The sequence below is a fragment of the Hipposideros armiger genome, unplaced genomic scaffold, assembly GCF_001890085.2.
Source record: "Hipposideros armiger isolate ML-2016 unplaced genomic scaffold, ASM189008v1 scaffold_222, whole genome shotgun sequence".
Lineage (NCBI taxonomy): Eukaryota > Metazoa > Chordata > Mammalia > Chiroptera > Hipposideridae > Hipposideros > Hipposideros armiger.
Genome location: NW_017731572.1, coordinates 1,594,316 through 1,611,057, shown reverse-complemented (window position 1 = coordinate 1,611,057; position 16,742 = coordinate 1,594,316). Strand labels below are relative to the sequence as shown.

At 39.3% G+C, this 16,742-nt stretch overlaps 2 protein-coding genes across 5 annotated transcripts in view; one reads left to right on the top strand and one right to left on the bottom strand.

Moving 5' to 3' along the window:
- Positions 1 to 310: 310 nt before the first annotated feature.
- SCO1 (synthesis of cytochrome C oxidase 1) lies at positions 311 to 15,173 on the bottom strand. Of its 4 annotated transcripts, none has more exons than XM_019654426.1 (6): positions 14,863 to 15,173; positions 14,320 to 14,410; positions 11,351 to 11,548; positions 9,972 to 10,064; positions 6,189 to 6,304; positions 311 to 1,247 (listed from the first exon to the last, which is right to left on the bottom strand). In XM_019654426.1, the coding sequence occupies exons 1-6, from the start codon at positions 15,145 to 15,147 to the stop codon at positions 1,113 to 1,115; spliced, it is 918 nt and encodes a 305-aa protein (XP_019509971.1). In that variant the 5' UTR covers positions 15,148 to 15,173; the 3' UTR covers positions 311 to 1,112. The 4 variants fall into 4 exon arrangements, with proteins under 4 accessions (XP_019509971.1, XP_019509972.1, XP_019509973.1 ...); XM_019654427.1 differs by having other exon boundaries at positions 14,320 to 14,413; positions 14,863 to 14,951; XM_019654428.1 differs by lacking the exon at positions 14,863 to 15,173 and adding an exon at positions 14,503 to 14,848.
- Positions 15,174 to 15,208: 35 nt separating this feature from the next.
- ADPRM (ADP-ribose/CDP-alcohol diphosphatase, manganese dependent) overlaps positions 15,209 to 16,742 on the top strand; it is a 12,694-nt gene continuing 11,160 nt past the window's right edge. The window contains exon 1 of the mRNA XM_019654425.1: positions 15,209 to 15,308. The gene's annotated coding sequence lies outside the window, so the exon portion shown is untranslated. The remainder of the gene's footprint in view (positions 15,309 to 16,742) is intronic.

The following is a 16,742-nucleotide window of genomic DNA, read 5'->3' as shown; positions in this document are numbered from 1 at the left end:
AACACTTTGACACACCAAAAGATGGGTCAAGTCTTCACTTAGTCACATCATAACCTTGTTTCCTGAAAAAGTTTTCTCAAGGCATGGTCCCCAGGCCAGGCCACCAGCATCTGAGGCACTTGGGGTATCTGTTAAGAATACAGCTCTCTGCATCCTACCCCAAACTTAGTGATGTAGTGCCAGGCCTGGGAACCTGCACCTTAACAAGCACCCACCTGCCCACCCACTTGGCTCTGTGGGTCTCTGCCCTGAGAGCTGTGCTGCCATCTATGCACTCCCTCTTCACCCAGGAGAAAGGTCATGCTTGCTGAAGTTGCAAAACTGAATACACGTTTATTTCACACACAGTGCAATCCAGTATAGGCAGAAAAATCACTCTGTATCACACTCAAGATCAATATCCTCTTCTTTCATTTTGGTATGTCACTGCAAACCTGGCACATCATTCGGCTAAAAATCACATAAAATATCCCTAGGGAAAGAAATCTAATGGTTTTCCTCAAACAATAGATTTCCTCTTCATTCGTCAAATCAGCACCTGCTGACAGGGGAATGCAGTGCAATCCTGACAATGATATTCCTTAACAAGGAAGACTTCACTTATGCTTTCAAGTATAAAGATTACTTTGAATGGCAGAGAGCCTAATTTGACTGTTACCAGCCACCAAAAACTCAAAGGGGGAAGCAACGGTATTATGGGAATTCCACTCTTCCTGGAAACTCAGTCCCACAACCTGTATGAGCAAGGGTCCAAGACACTGGAGAGGCAGCAATGGTGACCAGAGGGCCCTGCTCACATGCAGACACACACTGGCTGTGCCTCTCCTGGCTGTGTCCTTCCCTGAGGTCCATCCCGCTGGCTGCACATTAATTTGGTCCTCTGGTCTGGTAGCAGCTATTTGGAAGGCTTTGGATTGTAACCGTTCCAGTTCCAGGAATCTACGGCGGCTGATCCCAAGGGTAATATGTCCAGTCCAAAATATAGATGTTCTCATGGGCTGAGGACCGTTCTGTAGGTCGCATATATATGTATGTGTGTGTGTGTTGGCTCCTAGGGGAGACAAAGCTTCCTCCACTTCAGGAAGAGAACGCCACTGGCAACGCTGCTTTGGCTACCTCTTTTTCCTGTGTGCCCTCATGTGCGCAGCAATTGAACCAGCTATTTCTGCATTCTTCTTGTTCTGGCCAAAATAATCTAGAAACTCACCATCTGGCCCAATCAAGTACATTATTATTGTATGATCCACCTGCAGAGAAAAGGGGGGGTAGGGTGACAAAAAGATTAGCAAAATAAGTTGCTTATTTGACAGAATAAATGTCGCAGGATAAGGGAACTCACATTAATGCTTAAATAACCTTTGTGGCACCTATTATTTATGGAATGGGTCTAAGCCCGTAATAGTAAATTCACAAATTATCTAAAATCTTTTGTGTTCCAGAAATCTGCACTAACTCCCGCTTGAGACATCAGCCAGACTTGGATTTCTTTTGGTTCAATCTTTACCAACACAATCTCTTGAGAAAAGAATTCACTTCTAAGAAACAGCTGCCACTGGCCTTCATAAAACAGCCAGTGCTGTGAGGTAACAATGTGTGCTTGCAAAGAGCGTACATTTACGAGAAGAGTATGTCATCTGACCCCTTAACCATATTATAAAGAGATATCACGTGGAATTGAGGTGTTTGGAAAAAGGCACTTTCTTTAATAACTTCTTGGGGATATTTTGGGTTCCTTTGTTTTAGGAAGAATTGGTTGTCATTCATTATCACCTAAATTCTGCTTACCAAGTTTTATGAGAAGAAACCAGAAAACTAACTACCAAATATATAATTTATAAATTCTAACACAGTATTTAGTCCTGATATCAGTGATTCAAATGGAGACAAGAAAACAAGTGTTTTTCTCACCTAGGAAATTTTTATACTACACCAAACAACCTATCTGATGCAAATCACCTGGGATCTCCTGAGGAGCCATAAACGCTCCACCTCAGGAATCATCTTAAATCCACTATCCATTTTCCTGGCAAAGTTCTTAAAACGTTCCTAGCTCTAACTTAAGTTTAAATTAGTCATCAGGATTTTTTTAGTTCTATGCTTCCACAAAACCCAATTTTAAATGAGCCGAAGACTTGGAATTTAGAGTCCCTGGAATTTACTGCAGGCTTGATTGCTATTTGGCAAGACTTAAAGAAAGACAGGAATGTGACCATACATACCAAACTGGAGACATCCCCCAAATATACCCGAATACACATTATACGTCTGTGAGGTTATTATTTGTTTATATACACACATTCATAAAGAGACAGCAAATGGAAAGATCACTTGCCCACTCACACGAGGAAAGAATGCACATCAAGAGAGCTAACAGCTGCTGATTTCATGTATTTTTGGAACAATTTACTGCACGAGTAGAACAGGGATCCACGTCTCTCCACATATTTGAAACATGGAAGTCAGAATTAGGTCTCCAGTTTGCTCTGCCAACCTTACTCTGTAGCTTACACATCTCTTGCTTTATATTCCTTCCTTTCCTCTATTCTCCCTCTCCCTTAAAAAACAGAAGTATTGTGTACTGGGCTTATTTTATGAGTGTCCTTAATATAAATTACTTTCTAATACATAATAAACTATGGCTCTATCTGTATCTGTCCAACTTTTCAATTGTCACGTCTCAACGTCCATTCGGGTGTGAGCAGAGCAAACTGCCATCTGTTTCTAACAGAGAACTTTGAAGTTCTAGTAGTTCCTCGTACAGAAAAAGAAAACCAGCACTTATTGACAAGCTCTTTCGTGTGTCATCTTAACTGAGGAGACATGTATCATACTCCTCTACAAATGATAAGATAGGCTCAAGAGGGTAAGTTATAGAATTGCTAAGTGCCAGACCTAAGCTTAGAACTTAGAGCTGTCCAATTTCAAAATCCACACTCTTCATATCACAATGTTGCCACTGTCTCTACTGGAATTCTACTGGAGGGTAACAACTCAGTTTTTCTAATGTGCATTTACACACACACACACACACACACACACACACACGTATACAATTTTTATTTTTTGAAAAGATAATATATGCTTATAGACAAGAACAGAAGAATATACAGTAAACTCATACAATGAAAGTCCTCCCTCCCTTCCAGACTCCCTGAGTCCTCAGATCTCAGAGGAAACCACTGCCGCCAGTTCCTTCTGTATCCTTCTAGAGAAATTCTCTGCATTTATTAGTGTGTGTATATAGCCACCCATTTCTTTTACCATCTATCACCTATTTCTTTTTACACAGAAGTAAATATATACTATACTTGTTATCTCATTTAACGATATTTTGGACGTTGTTCTACATCAGCACATATATAGTAGCCTTTTAAAAAATGGTTCGGCTTTCAGTTTATCTGCAAACAATGCTGTAGGGTATATCTGTAGGATAAATTCCAAAAAGTAGGATCTCTAACCTAAAAAGCATTCCACTTTAAATGTTGATAGATACTGACAAACTGCCCTCTGAAGAGGGCATTCCTATCAACAATGCATGAAAGTGCCTCTCATTCCAAATCCATTCCAACACCGTATTTCCTCTTTCCCCAAATTCGATTTTGACAATGTATTTCAAGCTTTTGACCTTTGCTGATCTAATAGGTGAAAAATGGCATCACACTATACAATTCACATTTCTTTTATCATGAATGAAACTGAACATCTTTTCTTAGATTTGAAAGCCATTTATATTCATCGTCAAAAGTTGTTTCTAGGTACTACTTACAAAATAATGTAACTACATATATATATATGGCAATGATGTGCACCTTTAGCTTTCAGTGGGATCCTAAATGTTTGGCACACTCAGTTAACATATACTATCAATATAAGGATTCCACTAGTGTTCTAAAACCTGAAGCTTACGTTTTTCTGTTGTTGTTTGAGATTAGGAAAATCTCATTCCATTACACCTCAACCTTTAAGGTGCTCCATCACTCCTTGCAGGTCCTTAAATCTTAACAGAAGTTTCCCATACCATCTTGTGGATGGTAAGTGGAACATCTGTGACCTCAAGGGACAGAAGTCATACTAATGAAAAACCCAGGAAGTTGGCGAGTCTCCCCCTATTGGTTGATTTAGCAAATGTGTAGCAATGAACTTTGATTCTTACCAAAATGTCCAATTCTTATAGCAGTAGACCAGTATTTCTCAAATGGGGTCTAGGATATATTCTAGAGGGTCCAAGAAGTCTCCATAAGACTCAAATATTTGCATTTCAATTTTTAAATTAAAAAACAAAATCCATATTCTGAATTACCTGAACAGTACAAATCTCAGTCCCCAAACCTATGTTTATCTTTATGATCTTATTGGCACCTATACTACGGATTATAGGCAAACAACAAGAAAATGATGTATTCTTGTTGAGTCAAGACCAAGCAAGGTAGACCACACAATCAAAGGTTTCAAGTATTTTAAATTAAAAAATTGCAAGGGGAAGTTGAATATAGTTGGGTATCTGACAGTCCAACCAAACCACACTTCAGTGGTGAGCAGTGCTTTGGTTTCAGCAAAGTTATCTCTTGTTACTTTCACTGCATGTTTTAATTGCGTGTTATAGGTTGGTTGGTTTTATTTGTAAAATCTTTTTGACTTTAGAATTATGAACTACAAGCACAAGACTAAGGAGTATCTAGTTTACAAATGCATATATTTAAACAATTTAATAAAACTCATTGAACACTGGAAGTCACACTGATTAGCCCACCTGTTCCCACTATCATCATAAGCTAAACTCAAAACCAGTTCATGCAGCTCTCTTTTATAGGAAGAGTAAGTAACTCCGAAAAGTATTTTCCATGGCTTCCTCTCTCGACTATTGCTCCCCTCTCCCCTTCTCTCATGCTGCTGGTGCAACAAGAGGAAGCCATAGTTCCCTCTACTTTTCTTAAACTTAGGCCTTAAGGACAAATGCTAAATTTTTTTGTCTTTTTCTCCCATGAGTCCCAGTTTCCCTAAATGTATGAAGCAGAACTGGAAAATAAGATTATGGTGTGTGGGCTGAAGGCAAAGGGACTAGAAACCTGTTTCTAATTTAGGCTGTAGGCTAAAGGGGCACACAATGTGCTCCAGGTTCAAAGGTGAAGGAGACACCACAGTGGGCTGTAAAGAGACAAATCATCACAGTGCGATGTCCCCGCTGCACACTGCTCTTGGGAACTGACCATGGCGTAGCTGGGAGATGAATGATGCAAGGTCCTGGCTGTCATTCTTTCTATAAAACCAGCACTGCAGATGGCAAAGCTCTTATGATTAATCACTTTGTCCAACCAATATAATAGAGAAACCAAGCATGACAACTGAGGAAAAAACTGAAATGATACTAAAATACAATGTCAGCTCTTAATGTGATGGGAAAGAATGTCCATATTAAGAAGAAACCTGGATGGGGCAGTGCTTACGGCCTTTGTTGGTGCTTAGCTGTGAAACCACTGCTAAGAAAGAAACAAAGGAACTTGGGCATTAGCCGAGGGCTCCTGGGGGCAGTGCTGATGAATGTAAAGATAGCTCTTTAATGTATGAGCTACAGAAGTGCAACTTAATGGAATTTCTGCTCTTCATCATTAAAAAGCATATCTTAAACATCTAGTTATGCAAAGTATTTAGCTGAGGTGAAAAATACATCGTATAGAAAGTCTATCTGCCTATGGCTTTCTTTCATCTTTTCTCTTGCTTTTCAGGATTCTTATTCATTCAACACAAAATGCAGTTACCCATGGCCTAACACTGCTTCTCAAAAGGAGCATTTTTTTTATACCTCTTTACTGGGCACACAGGGAACCAATAATGTTTATAAACTAAAATAAGCTTTGCCCCCAACTAAGGCTTCTCTTTATTTCCAACATGGTATCCAATATTACGTTCTACTGATTCTAAGACACCACTGATTTTATAGTGCCCTCTCATTTTATGTGCCACTACAAAAGAAAAACAGGCAATTAAATTATGAGAACAGTGAATATAAATTAAACAAGCACCCTCAAAAAATTATACTTCTACTATACTTTTAAATATTCCTAATTCCTAAGGAATTTGTAATAATCTTAGGTTTTCTTTCATCTCTGAAGCCAGTTGTCACTTAAAGCTATATGAATGTGTGGGACCTAGGAGCTGGCCTAGGGGTTAAGAACTGAGCATTTACTTACTATGTAGTCCTCATCTTCATCCTTGGGGCCAGGGCTGTAATACACTCGGTAAGCTCTGGCCACTTGATCAATCTCTTCTTTTCTGCCAGTCAAGCCAACCAGTTTGGGAGAAAATTCTAAATGAGAAATATGAGAAAGACAGTGAAAAATGAGTAGTATGCAAAACAATCATTCCTACTTCAAAAGCCACTATTAGTTATAAAACAGCCCTATTGCCACTTTCTTTCTGTGAGTCCCTAAACATTGCTTCATATTTCAAAAGAAAAGAAATTCACATAGAACAAATGGAAATTCTCCTTTGAAATATATGTCACATTAAATTAAACTGGAAATCAGTAACAGAAAAGATACCTGCAAAATCCCCAAATACTGGAGAGTAAACACATTTCTAAATAACACATGGGCCAAAAAGAAAATCTCAAGAGAAAGTAAAACATAACTCAGAAAAATGAAAATGCAAACACAACTCATCAACATTTGTGGGATGCAGGCAAAGGAGTTCTTAAGAGGGAAATTTATAGCATTGAATGTATATATTAGAAAACAAATGAACAAACAAAAACTCATAGACACAGAAAACAGTTTAGTAGTTACCAGGAGGTAAGGGGGGAGGGGAGGGTGGTAGATGAAGGTAAACAGGATCAAATATATGGTGATGGAAGGAGAACTGACTCTGGGTGGAGAACATATATAGATGATGTATTACAGAATTGTACACCTGAAACCTATGTAACTTTACTAACCATTGTCACCCCAATAAACTTTAATTAAAAAAATTTTTTTTAAAAGAAAACAAGAAAGATCTAAAATCAATAATGTAAGTTTCTACCTCAGGAAAATATAAAAGAGCAAATTAAATCCAAAGTAAGGAGAACAGAATTAGAGCAGAAATCAACGAAACTGAAAACAGGACATTAATAGGGACGATCAATGAAACCAAAAGCTGGTTCATTGTAATGAATCATGTGAACCTTTCATGAATATCTAGTAAAGTTCTGGAGAGAATATATTCTAATTATTTAAATCACATTTTCTATTATATTAATTCAGTTGTTTTAAAATTTAAATGTAGTTCTGAGATATACTGAAATTTAAAGATACTAGCATGAATTAAGCACTATAGTTTTTCACTGCATCATGAGAAAAATGTTTGCTTCATATTAATGGTTCATACCAGGTCAAAATATCTGTATCTCATTTTCCAGGAAATAATCTCATAGTATGTATTTGCTGTTAAGTTTTTGGAATTTATGTACATAAGCTGGTGAATGTCACTTAAAACACCTGGACTCATCAGACTACTGAGATGATAGTCCAACATTTAACTGCAGTACCTTCTTCCACAGGTAGAGAAAGTCTATTTTCAATCCTTGGACTAATTCATTTTAAATTGAAAAATTGCTGAGGTACTGAAAAGCAAGATGGCTGGTCTTTCTTTTCCACTCTATGATTAAATGAAGAGAAAGGTGAATGAAGCCTGAATTATTTGCACATCCAAACCTCTTTAAAAAATTGAATTGCAATAATTTTCTAAGTACCAACTTAAATATTTTAAAATCCCTCCAAAATGCAATTAGTAATGATTACATCATCAATCACAATACACACTGCTGTTGAAGAATATTACAATAAAGTTTTGGTATTTTAGTTAGGTACAGTAACTCAGGTGTCTATTCATTTGGGGTATTTATAGTTTAGTTAATATGTGATGAAAAATAATTGCCAATATAACACACATTTAAGTTGGAGAGCATTCATCACCCAGTGAGTTACACCTTTTTTTTATTGCTTTAGGAAAGAACTATGCTCTTGCCCAGATTTCTGACAAACCTGTAAACTGTGGATATAAATTCTTATATATACTACAAACTCTACAACTTCAAGGAGAAGACACAAACCTTTGTAACCTTCGGTTATACAAATATTTCTTACATACACAACCAAAAGAATTATCTATACAAGAACAAACGTAAACGATTTCATCAAAATGGAAAACTGTTCTTCAAAAGACACAGCTGAAATGACAAGCCATAGACTGGGAGGAAAAAAAACACCTGATAAAACTTATACCAGGAATGTAAGTAACAAACAAACAAACAAACAAAAGGCCCCGTAAAATGGCAAAAGATGTGAAGAGACACTTCATCAAAGCCATACAAATGGCAAACAGCATGAAAAGATGCTTAACATTAGGGAAACGCATATTAAAACCACAATGAGGTACCACTAAATACCTAATCAAGTACTAACATTAAAAAGACTAACCATATCAAGTGTGGCAAGGATATGGAGGAGGAGCTGGAATTCTCATACACTGCTAGTAGGAATGTAAAATATATATCCACTTTGGAAAAATGTTTGTCAGTTTCTTAAAAAGTTAAACATATACCTACTATATGGTCCAGCCACTGCACTCTTAGGTATTTACTCGAGAGAAAAGAAAGTATGTGTCCATACAAAGACTTGTACGTGAATGCTCTTAGCAGCTTTATTTGTAATAGTCAAAAACTGGAAATAACTTCAGCGTTCATCAGTGGAATGCTACTCAGCAATAAAGATGAATGAACTAGTGATACATGCTACAACATGGATGAATCTCAAAATAATTATGCCAAAAGAAGCCATTCAAAAAAAGAGTATATACTCTTTAATTCTATTTACATAAACTTCTAGAAAATACAGAGTAATTTATAATATATTGACAGAAAGTAGATCAGTGGTTGCCCGAAGACAGGAGGGGAGTGAACAGGAGGGAGGGATTAGCAAGGGCACAAGGAAACTGTTAAGGGTGATGGATATTTTCACTTTTTGATTGTGGTGATGGTTTCACAAGTACATACATATGTCAAAAGTAAACAAATTGTACACTTTAAATACGTACACTTGATGTGAATTATATAGCAATAAATCTGTTACATAAAATACCATAGGTCTTTCAAAAAACACATTTTAAAAATAACCTCAAAATTTTAGAGGATATGTGCATTAGGATGTGTCATGTAATAAAAATACAAAACTGTTCATTAGTCTTTCTGACCAGTAGCTTAAATCAATTTCACCATAATTAAAATTTAAATTCCTGTTTTTGAAGCACCCAATTCTGCAAACTAGTATAAGAAAAACAAAACCAGTCTGATCAGATTTTTATTCTTATCACATTTTCAGCTGAAAAAACTTGAATTTGGAGAAATTAAGCAACTTGCCCAAGCTCATAAGAACCTAAGTAGTCACCCTTAATTCTATGAAAATTTAGTCTTTAAAAGTACCTTCTAATAGGTTTTAACCTGCATATTGAAAGGTTTGAATTGAAATTCTTCCATTAATAGTTTTGTGTTTCTGTCATAATGAATGTTTTGGATTTATAAAATACACATTATGAGTTCAATGTGTTTACATATAATAATTCATTTTTAATTTCCCAATGTCCATACTCCCAGAATGTACATTTGTCTTAATTTGACAAAGGACAGAATGAAGTACACCGCTGGAATTATAAGCAATGTGTCTTTACTCTCAATACAAGGTTCTATTAACTTGGTTGCTATATGAAGGCTAAGTTCAATTGCTCCTCTGTGACAAACTAAAAAGAGCCCTGCACCAGGAATTGAGAAATCTAATGTTTCTTATTTATTTACTTACTAGCCAGTCATAACTCAGCCTCATCTTTTTATTTTCCGGTAAAATTGGTGGTAACACTTTTTGTCCTCCCTATTTCACAAATGAATTGATCTTTCAAAAACTGCAAGAGCTAAACAGATGCCAAGTATTATAAATGAAACATACCTTTCACATAATTTGCGATGGCTTCTTTTGTGTCCCTCTCTGGGTCAATTGTGATGAAAAGTGGAGTTAAATTTGGTAGAGTTGGAATACTATCTGAAAGAAAGTTCTCGTTAGTCAGTCTTCACACCCGAAGAGAAAAGACAGTCAGCAATTACAGTACAGTGTAGTGAGTGCTACAGCAAGGTGTTAAGGAAACGGAGGCACATCTAACACTAATGCTACATGATGGAGAAGGGAATGGAATGGCTTTTGGAGGAACAGAGCCATCTGTATTATCTGTAGTAGAATCATACATATCCTGCCGAACACCAGTAGCACTGCATGCATGCTGGTACCTGGATCATCTCTGTGGGTGTCTTATCTCCTAATCCAATCCATATTTGTAGGGTTTTGTCCCCCTGCCATACCTCAAGGGCAAGGTAAACTATTCATAAGGACTAAATATTTTGGGACAATTCATTTTTTTTTTTTAATCAGGGAATTAGGGTAGGGAACAGTGTTGGGGAATTGGGGAAGGGGACGAGCCAAGTTGTTCTTCAGTCTTCATTGTGGAGGGTACCAGTAACCATCTGGCTGCCCATCGGCAGCTCATCGCCTCTAAGCTCAAGGTGCTGAGTTCAGTCTTAGTTGAGGGTGGGCATCAACACCATCCCATGTGGGAGTCGAATCAGCAGCCTTGTTGTTAAGAGAGCACGCTCTATCCACTGAGCCATCCAGGCAGCAGCTCAGCTCAAGGTGCCGAGTTCAGTCTTAGTAGTGGGCGGGCATAGCCCACCATCGAACAGGCAGTCTTGTTGTTAGGAGCATGTGCTCTCACCAGTTGAGCCATCCTGCCACCTGTTGGCAGCTTGGCTCAGTCGCATCACTGGCCCATGTGGGAATCGAACTGGCGGCCCTGTTGCTCAGAGCTCACGCTCTTAAGCTAACTCTTAACCAAATGAGCCACTCAGCCAGCCCAGGAACAATTCATTTTGAGAAGGCTGTATCCTGCCTTCTCATTGGTACTAATAAATGCCTCTGACTGCACATCACAGATCACACCACAGATTTCCTAGTCTAACCGTCAGTCACCGGGGAAAAGGCAATGGCAGTGTCAATGATAGAAGGCCATAATAAAGGGACAAAAAGTAGAGTTATGGGAGACCCAGACCACATTGACATTCTTGAGCAACCTAGCTTTTAGCATCACAAGCTTCCTTTGGTGGAAAATAAGATCACGGGATTCAAAGCAACAAAAAAGCCATTTAATGCTGAGATTTTATGTTCTCACATGCCAAATAACTACAACCCTCCACCTAACAGCAATATAAGAATGTGAAAAGCATAGTAACATTAAGAACATTAAGTAAACATACTTTTTATAGTGATGGCTTTCTTACCTATTTCATCCACGACTTGAATCATTTTTTCTAGTTCTTCTGGACAGATATCAGGGCAATGAGTGAAACCAAAATAAATCAATACCCACTGACCCAGGTAGTCTTTATCAGTTTTGGGTTCTCCAGTATGAGTTATGAGGGAAAACGGGCCCCCAAGTAAAGGTTTTCCAATGCTTTGCTGCCGTTTCTTCTCCAGCTCTTAAAGAGACACAAACACACACATCAAAAAAAAAAAAGTGAATCTAGCCACAGGTACTCAAATGTCTGATATATGGTCCATATTATACTCATGACTGTGTGGGCATAAACTGTAGAATACTCTCTCAGTTTTCAAGAAGCTTAACAAATCTTTTAAGAAAAATAAACATAAAACAAAATCAAATTAAGTGCTATGGTATATAGTAAGGACTATAAAAAACTGGTAAAAATATTTCTTCCTCTTCTGGAACAAGTCACACCATCAAGCCAACAGGAGTGCCATGATAGGGGTGGGGGAGGGGCACAGCAGTGCAGAGTGTCTAAGCCCAAGCTGCAGGCGGGGTGGCCTGGCATTAGAAGCCTGAGTGTGCTGGGGGCTGCTGCACAGGGACAGGGAGGGGAGAGCAGTGATGAGATCTTAGTTACTTCCCATGGATTGATCAAATAATATATTAGGAATAAGAGGGTTATAGATGGAAAAGGAGTTAGAATGATGGAAACAGCGAAAACTAGAATGTACCTTGCAGTACTGGAATTAAGGTGTGAACTTATGGATTCTATATAGATAGATATAGATGTAAATATACATATAGATGTAAATAGATGTAGATATATAGCTATCTTTTTCTTTTCCTTTCTCTCTCTCTCTTTCCTAGATCTGTCTACTGAGAGGAGCTGGGAGCAGACACACTCTAATGACAATGAGCTCAGATCCTGACTTCTAAATAGCATCCTCCACTAAGAGGAAAGAGGACTTTTTAGAGAATGGCTAATATCAGGGCTGGGGCAGAGAAAGCATAAAATAAGCCTGGAACATCTTTTTATGCCTGAATTAAGGGAGAACTCAAAGGATATTGGAGACACGTCAAAAGGAAAACAGGAGCCTGCTCAAAGGGGCTCCCATTGACCAATCTGGGATAATTTGAACATTAAAATAAAGAGAGAAATCACAATTCAATGGATAGAAAATCGTAAATCCATATTGATATAAATGAATTAAGTGTTTGATGTGGGGAACAGAATATTTATGTGAGTAAATAATACAGAATATTTACATTATTTAAATATTCATCACAAAATATGTATTAATTACATTTTTGGTAGAGAAGCCTGACATGACAGGCACCACCTTAATCATGGAACATTATCAGTAATGAAACAAACTGAAATCATATGGCACCTGACTAGGTATGATGAGAACACAGCATCACTTTTGTGATATTCCTGCCAAAAGTACATGACCAAAATCTAATCATGAGGAAAGATCAAACAAACCAAAACTAACGGACATTCTACAAAATAACTGGCCTGTAATCTTCAAAGTTGTCAAGGTCATGAAAGTCAGGTAGAGGGGAAAAACTATTACACGCATAGACTGATGGAGTCTAAAGCGGTAACACCTAGGTAGGAGGTATGGTTCTGAACTGGATCTTGAACGAGGTCTGAAGATTGAACAGTAATGTATCAGTGTTAATTTTCTGATTTTGATGGTTGAATTGTGATTATGTTGGAGAATGTCCTTATTTGTAGGAAATATACAATAATATTTGGACATGATGAGGCATCATGTCACCAAATAGTCTCAAATGATTCAGGAACACTTTTTAAATTGTTTCATAATACATTTTTAAATAAAAAAGTTAATTGCAGGTGAAATTTCAAACTAAGTTAAAAGAAGCTTGCATTTTACCACCTTCCTAGCTTTTCCTTTTTTTTTTTAAGCTGAGCCATCCTGCCACCTGTTGGCAGCACAGCAGCAGCTCAGCTCGGGAGCAGCTCACTGGCCCATGTGAGCTCTGTTGCTCAGAGCTCAGGCTCTTGAGGGAGCTCTTAACAAACTGAGCCACTCGGCCGGCCCCTAGCTTTTCAGTTTTGTATCCTTGTGAAAGTAAAGGAACTTAACTGCTTATCAGAATATTAAAATCATATCAATGAAACACTACTTGTTATACAAAAGAGGTTCTGAAGCCTATGAATTCTCACTCCCAGATTTCAACATTATCCTTTGTATAATGACATCAAAAGAGAGTCTAAAGTAAAGAAAGCAAAACAGATTTAACTGATACTTTAAAGATATACTGGAAACTTCTAAACCAAATCTTAAAAGTCCTGGAAAATTCACTAAAATATAAAGTTCCTGTAAACAATTTCTAAACACTTCAAGTGTGTATCCAGAGCAGTTCCTAGCATTTCCAGACCAGGTTCTTCCTCTCTCTCCATCTTCCATGGTCAGCCTTTGTCCTTTCCCTCTGCTGAGACTCAGCGATTTGCAGTGGGTTGAGCCTTCCTTGGCCCTCAGGGCACCCTGAACTTCCCCCTGGCCTGGCAGAACCTCATCTAGCAAAATCCTTTACTTCTGTGTCTGTTTCCCTGTCGTATGCACCTCAATGGCTGGACTGCATCTTAATCATCCTTGTACCCTTTGAACTTCATACTACCGACACTCGAATCTGTCCAACAGTAAGTCTTTCCATATTGTTAGACAGTGGTATCCTGGAACAGATAAATGGCAATGGAAAAACAGGTGAAATACAAATAAGTTTGTTGTTTAGTGAGTACTATTGTACTATTTTTAATTTCTTAGTTTTGACAAATGAGGCATGGCTATGTAAGATGTTAACATTAGATGAAGCTAGGTGAAAAGTATATGGGAACTTTTTATGCTATATTTCCAACTCTTTTATAAACCTAAAATTATTTCAAGATTAAAAGATGCCAGTCCATAGCCAGGGAGCATTTCATTCAGAGCTGACCAAATGATATCTACTTACTCTCTGTCTTTTCTTTCTTGAAGTACTTCATTCCAGCCAGTAAAGCTCCTCCAATAGCAAATGTGACTGCTAAAGACTTCCAGGAAACAGGCTACTGGGGCAGAGATTTCAAAAATACAAATACTAGTAAGATGCAGACATTTAATCATACTAAATTTATTAGTTTTTAATATACATACTCACAGGCTCTGATCTTGTTAAATGTGCAGGATGTTTTCATGTTATTGTGGGATGAGAAAATACTGAAACTTTTTTTGGGGGGGAGGGGGGTGGCGCAAAAACTAACTAAAAATCCAAGCTCGGGTATGTATTTAACCTCATGGAGAGAGAGTTGCTTTACAAGTTCTCTCTTTACGCTGAAACTACCGGCAAACCAAGGGGAACGCGGGATGAGATTCTGTGACCCAGGTAAGCTGGCTGAGTTTCGAACAATTTCATGCCAGGCCGAATGATTTCTGAGGTTATGACCAAGTGGGACGGGAAGGCCACAGGGTTGTCTGACAGCTGCGACGAGGAAAGGAAGCGCTCCAGGCGTGCACTCACCCCGGGCTGCGAGGGGCGTGTGGGGTCTCTGCGGCCCTTTGACTCGGGTCCTGACGCCCCCGGGGGTGGCGGCCTCGCAGTGCTGAGGGGCCGGCTTCCCAGGCAGCTGCAGGCGAACCCCGAGGCCCGCCACTCTCGTCGCGCACAGAGTTGCCTCAGCAAGACCCTCGGGGCCCCAGTCCCCTCTGCCTGGCCCCGAACACTGAGACCACAAGGTAGGAGACGCCAGAGCTGACCACCCGGAAGCCGCATTCTCCGGCCCGCTCCTAGTAACAGACCCGCCATGAGCTTAGGAGGCCGCGCCTCCTTTGACCCGCCCTTCGACTTCCGACGCCGTTTCCGTTTCCTCCGGAAGTCAGGAGGAGCCGCTCTCTCCGCTGCTCTCTGTGGTGGCGCGGTCGCCCACTGTGTAGTCTGGAAGCCCTTCGCCTAGGAGTTGGCACGTGGTAGGTGGTTCCTCCCGGCTGGAGGCGGCTGGAGGCGGCTGGGTCCGGGCTGGGCGGGGGTGGGCAGCAGGGCCTGGAGGAGAAGGAGTTGCTTCGGGGACCGGCTGCGTGGCGGGGCGGTCCTGAACGCCGGGGGCTCGTTATTGCGCTGGGTATCCCCAGCCTCCAAACAAGAAACCACCACTCGGAGACCCGCGGAACCTAGCCGCCCCCCCTCCTCCGCCTCTCCCGCTGCCCTCTTCCTGTCTAGTGTGGAGGCCGGCCAAGTGGAATTACAAGGCTGTTGACCCCTTTGTGCCTCCAAGTCGACCCATTACACTTGAAATAATTGAACTTTTCTTTGTCTTGATTGCTAATAAGGATAATTTGAGTGGTTAAGGTGGCAAGGGCGAGTCAAACATGACTGAAGTGCCTGGCGCTTCCACTTATTCTCAGGTTATACTGCCTAATTATAAATAACAGCACAGTACGATGTAGTATATACTGCGTCGTAACCATCCCTTAACTTAGTCTCCCTGGGCCCCAGTTTCTAGAACGCTCTCGTTGACTCCCCTGCCCCCGTCAGTTTCGTGGTTTAAAGTTTGGTGATGAGTTCCTCATCTGGGACTGCTCATTTTGTTTGGGTACAGCCCCATGTTAATAAGCCTGAGAACATTCCAAGGTTTAGTTTTCATTTCTTCTGAAAGTTGAACTCGCATTTTTTCTGTCTGCCTTTGTTTATGCCTCAGTGTATCTATGAACTTAACCCTTCCCATCCCCACTTCCGTGGTAGATTTGCCAAATACAGGAAAAGGAAAAAAATCTCTGTCTAATTCTCTTCCTTAATTTTAGATCCCACTGCTGCGTGGCTTTTTAAAGTGGGCTTCCACTGAAAACAGGAGCAACTCGTGCTCCGGTGATGTGGGACTGAAGTGGGGTATTTTCTCTGAGCTGACATAACTAGCCAAGTGTGGTCCTCTAACGCAGTCAAGTTGTAGTCTAGTGTCACCCATGTTTCTTGATTCCAAAGTTGAACTGGAATTTCTTCTCAAAGTAAATGTTTGCTCAGCACTTCAAATCGTTTTTAATCAAACTAAATTTTCTTTCTTGGAGTTGCCTGTGGGTAGTGAGATTTTTTTTACCCTCTTATTTCTGTGTGTTTGTTTGCTCAGGGAGAAAGTTTTCCTCAAATTGACAGAAAGACACAAAAGCACCTTGCTTATTCAGACAATGAGCATATAAAATTATTGTTCATTCTTTTGCTCAATTTGTAGGTTAATTGGTCAAACACATGTAAATTAAATTTGAATTCAGTGGTGTTTTTAGCTGGTCTGTTCAGTTGTTTGCCAGAGTGATTCTTTTAATAGCTTTAGCTTTATTTACTAGAGCGTTTTTATACAATTTCTTCATATTAAATTTATAATGTTACATATTAATTTCTAAAACAGTTCCTGA

Coding starts and splice junctions, on each gene's coding strand:
- SCO1 (XM_019654426.1), bottom strand. CDS start 15,147: ATGGCGGGTCTGTTACTAGGAGCGGGCCGGAGAATGCGGCTTCCGGGT. Junction 11,549..14,319: donor CAAGAAAGAAAAGACAGAGA/GTAAGTAGATAT, acceptor TGTCTCTTTAAG/AGCTGGAGAAGAAACGGCAG. Junction 6,305..9,971: donor CATCGCAAATTATGTGAAAG/GTATGTTTCATT, acceptor TTTCTCATTTAG/AATTTTCTCCCAAACTGGTT.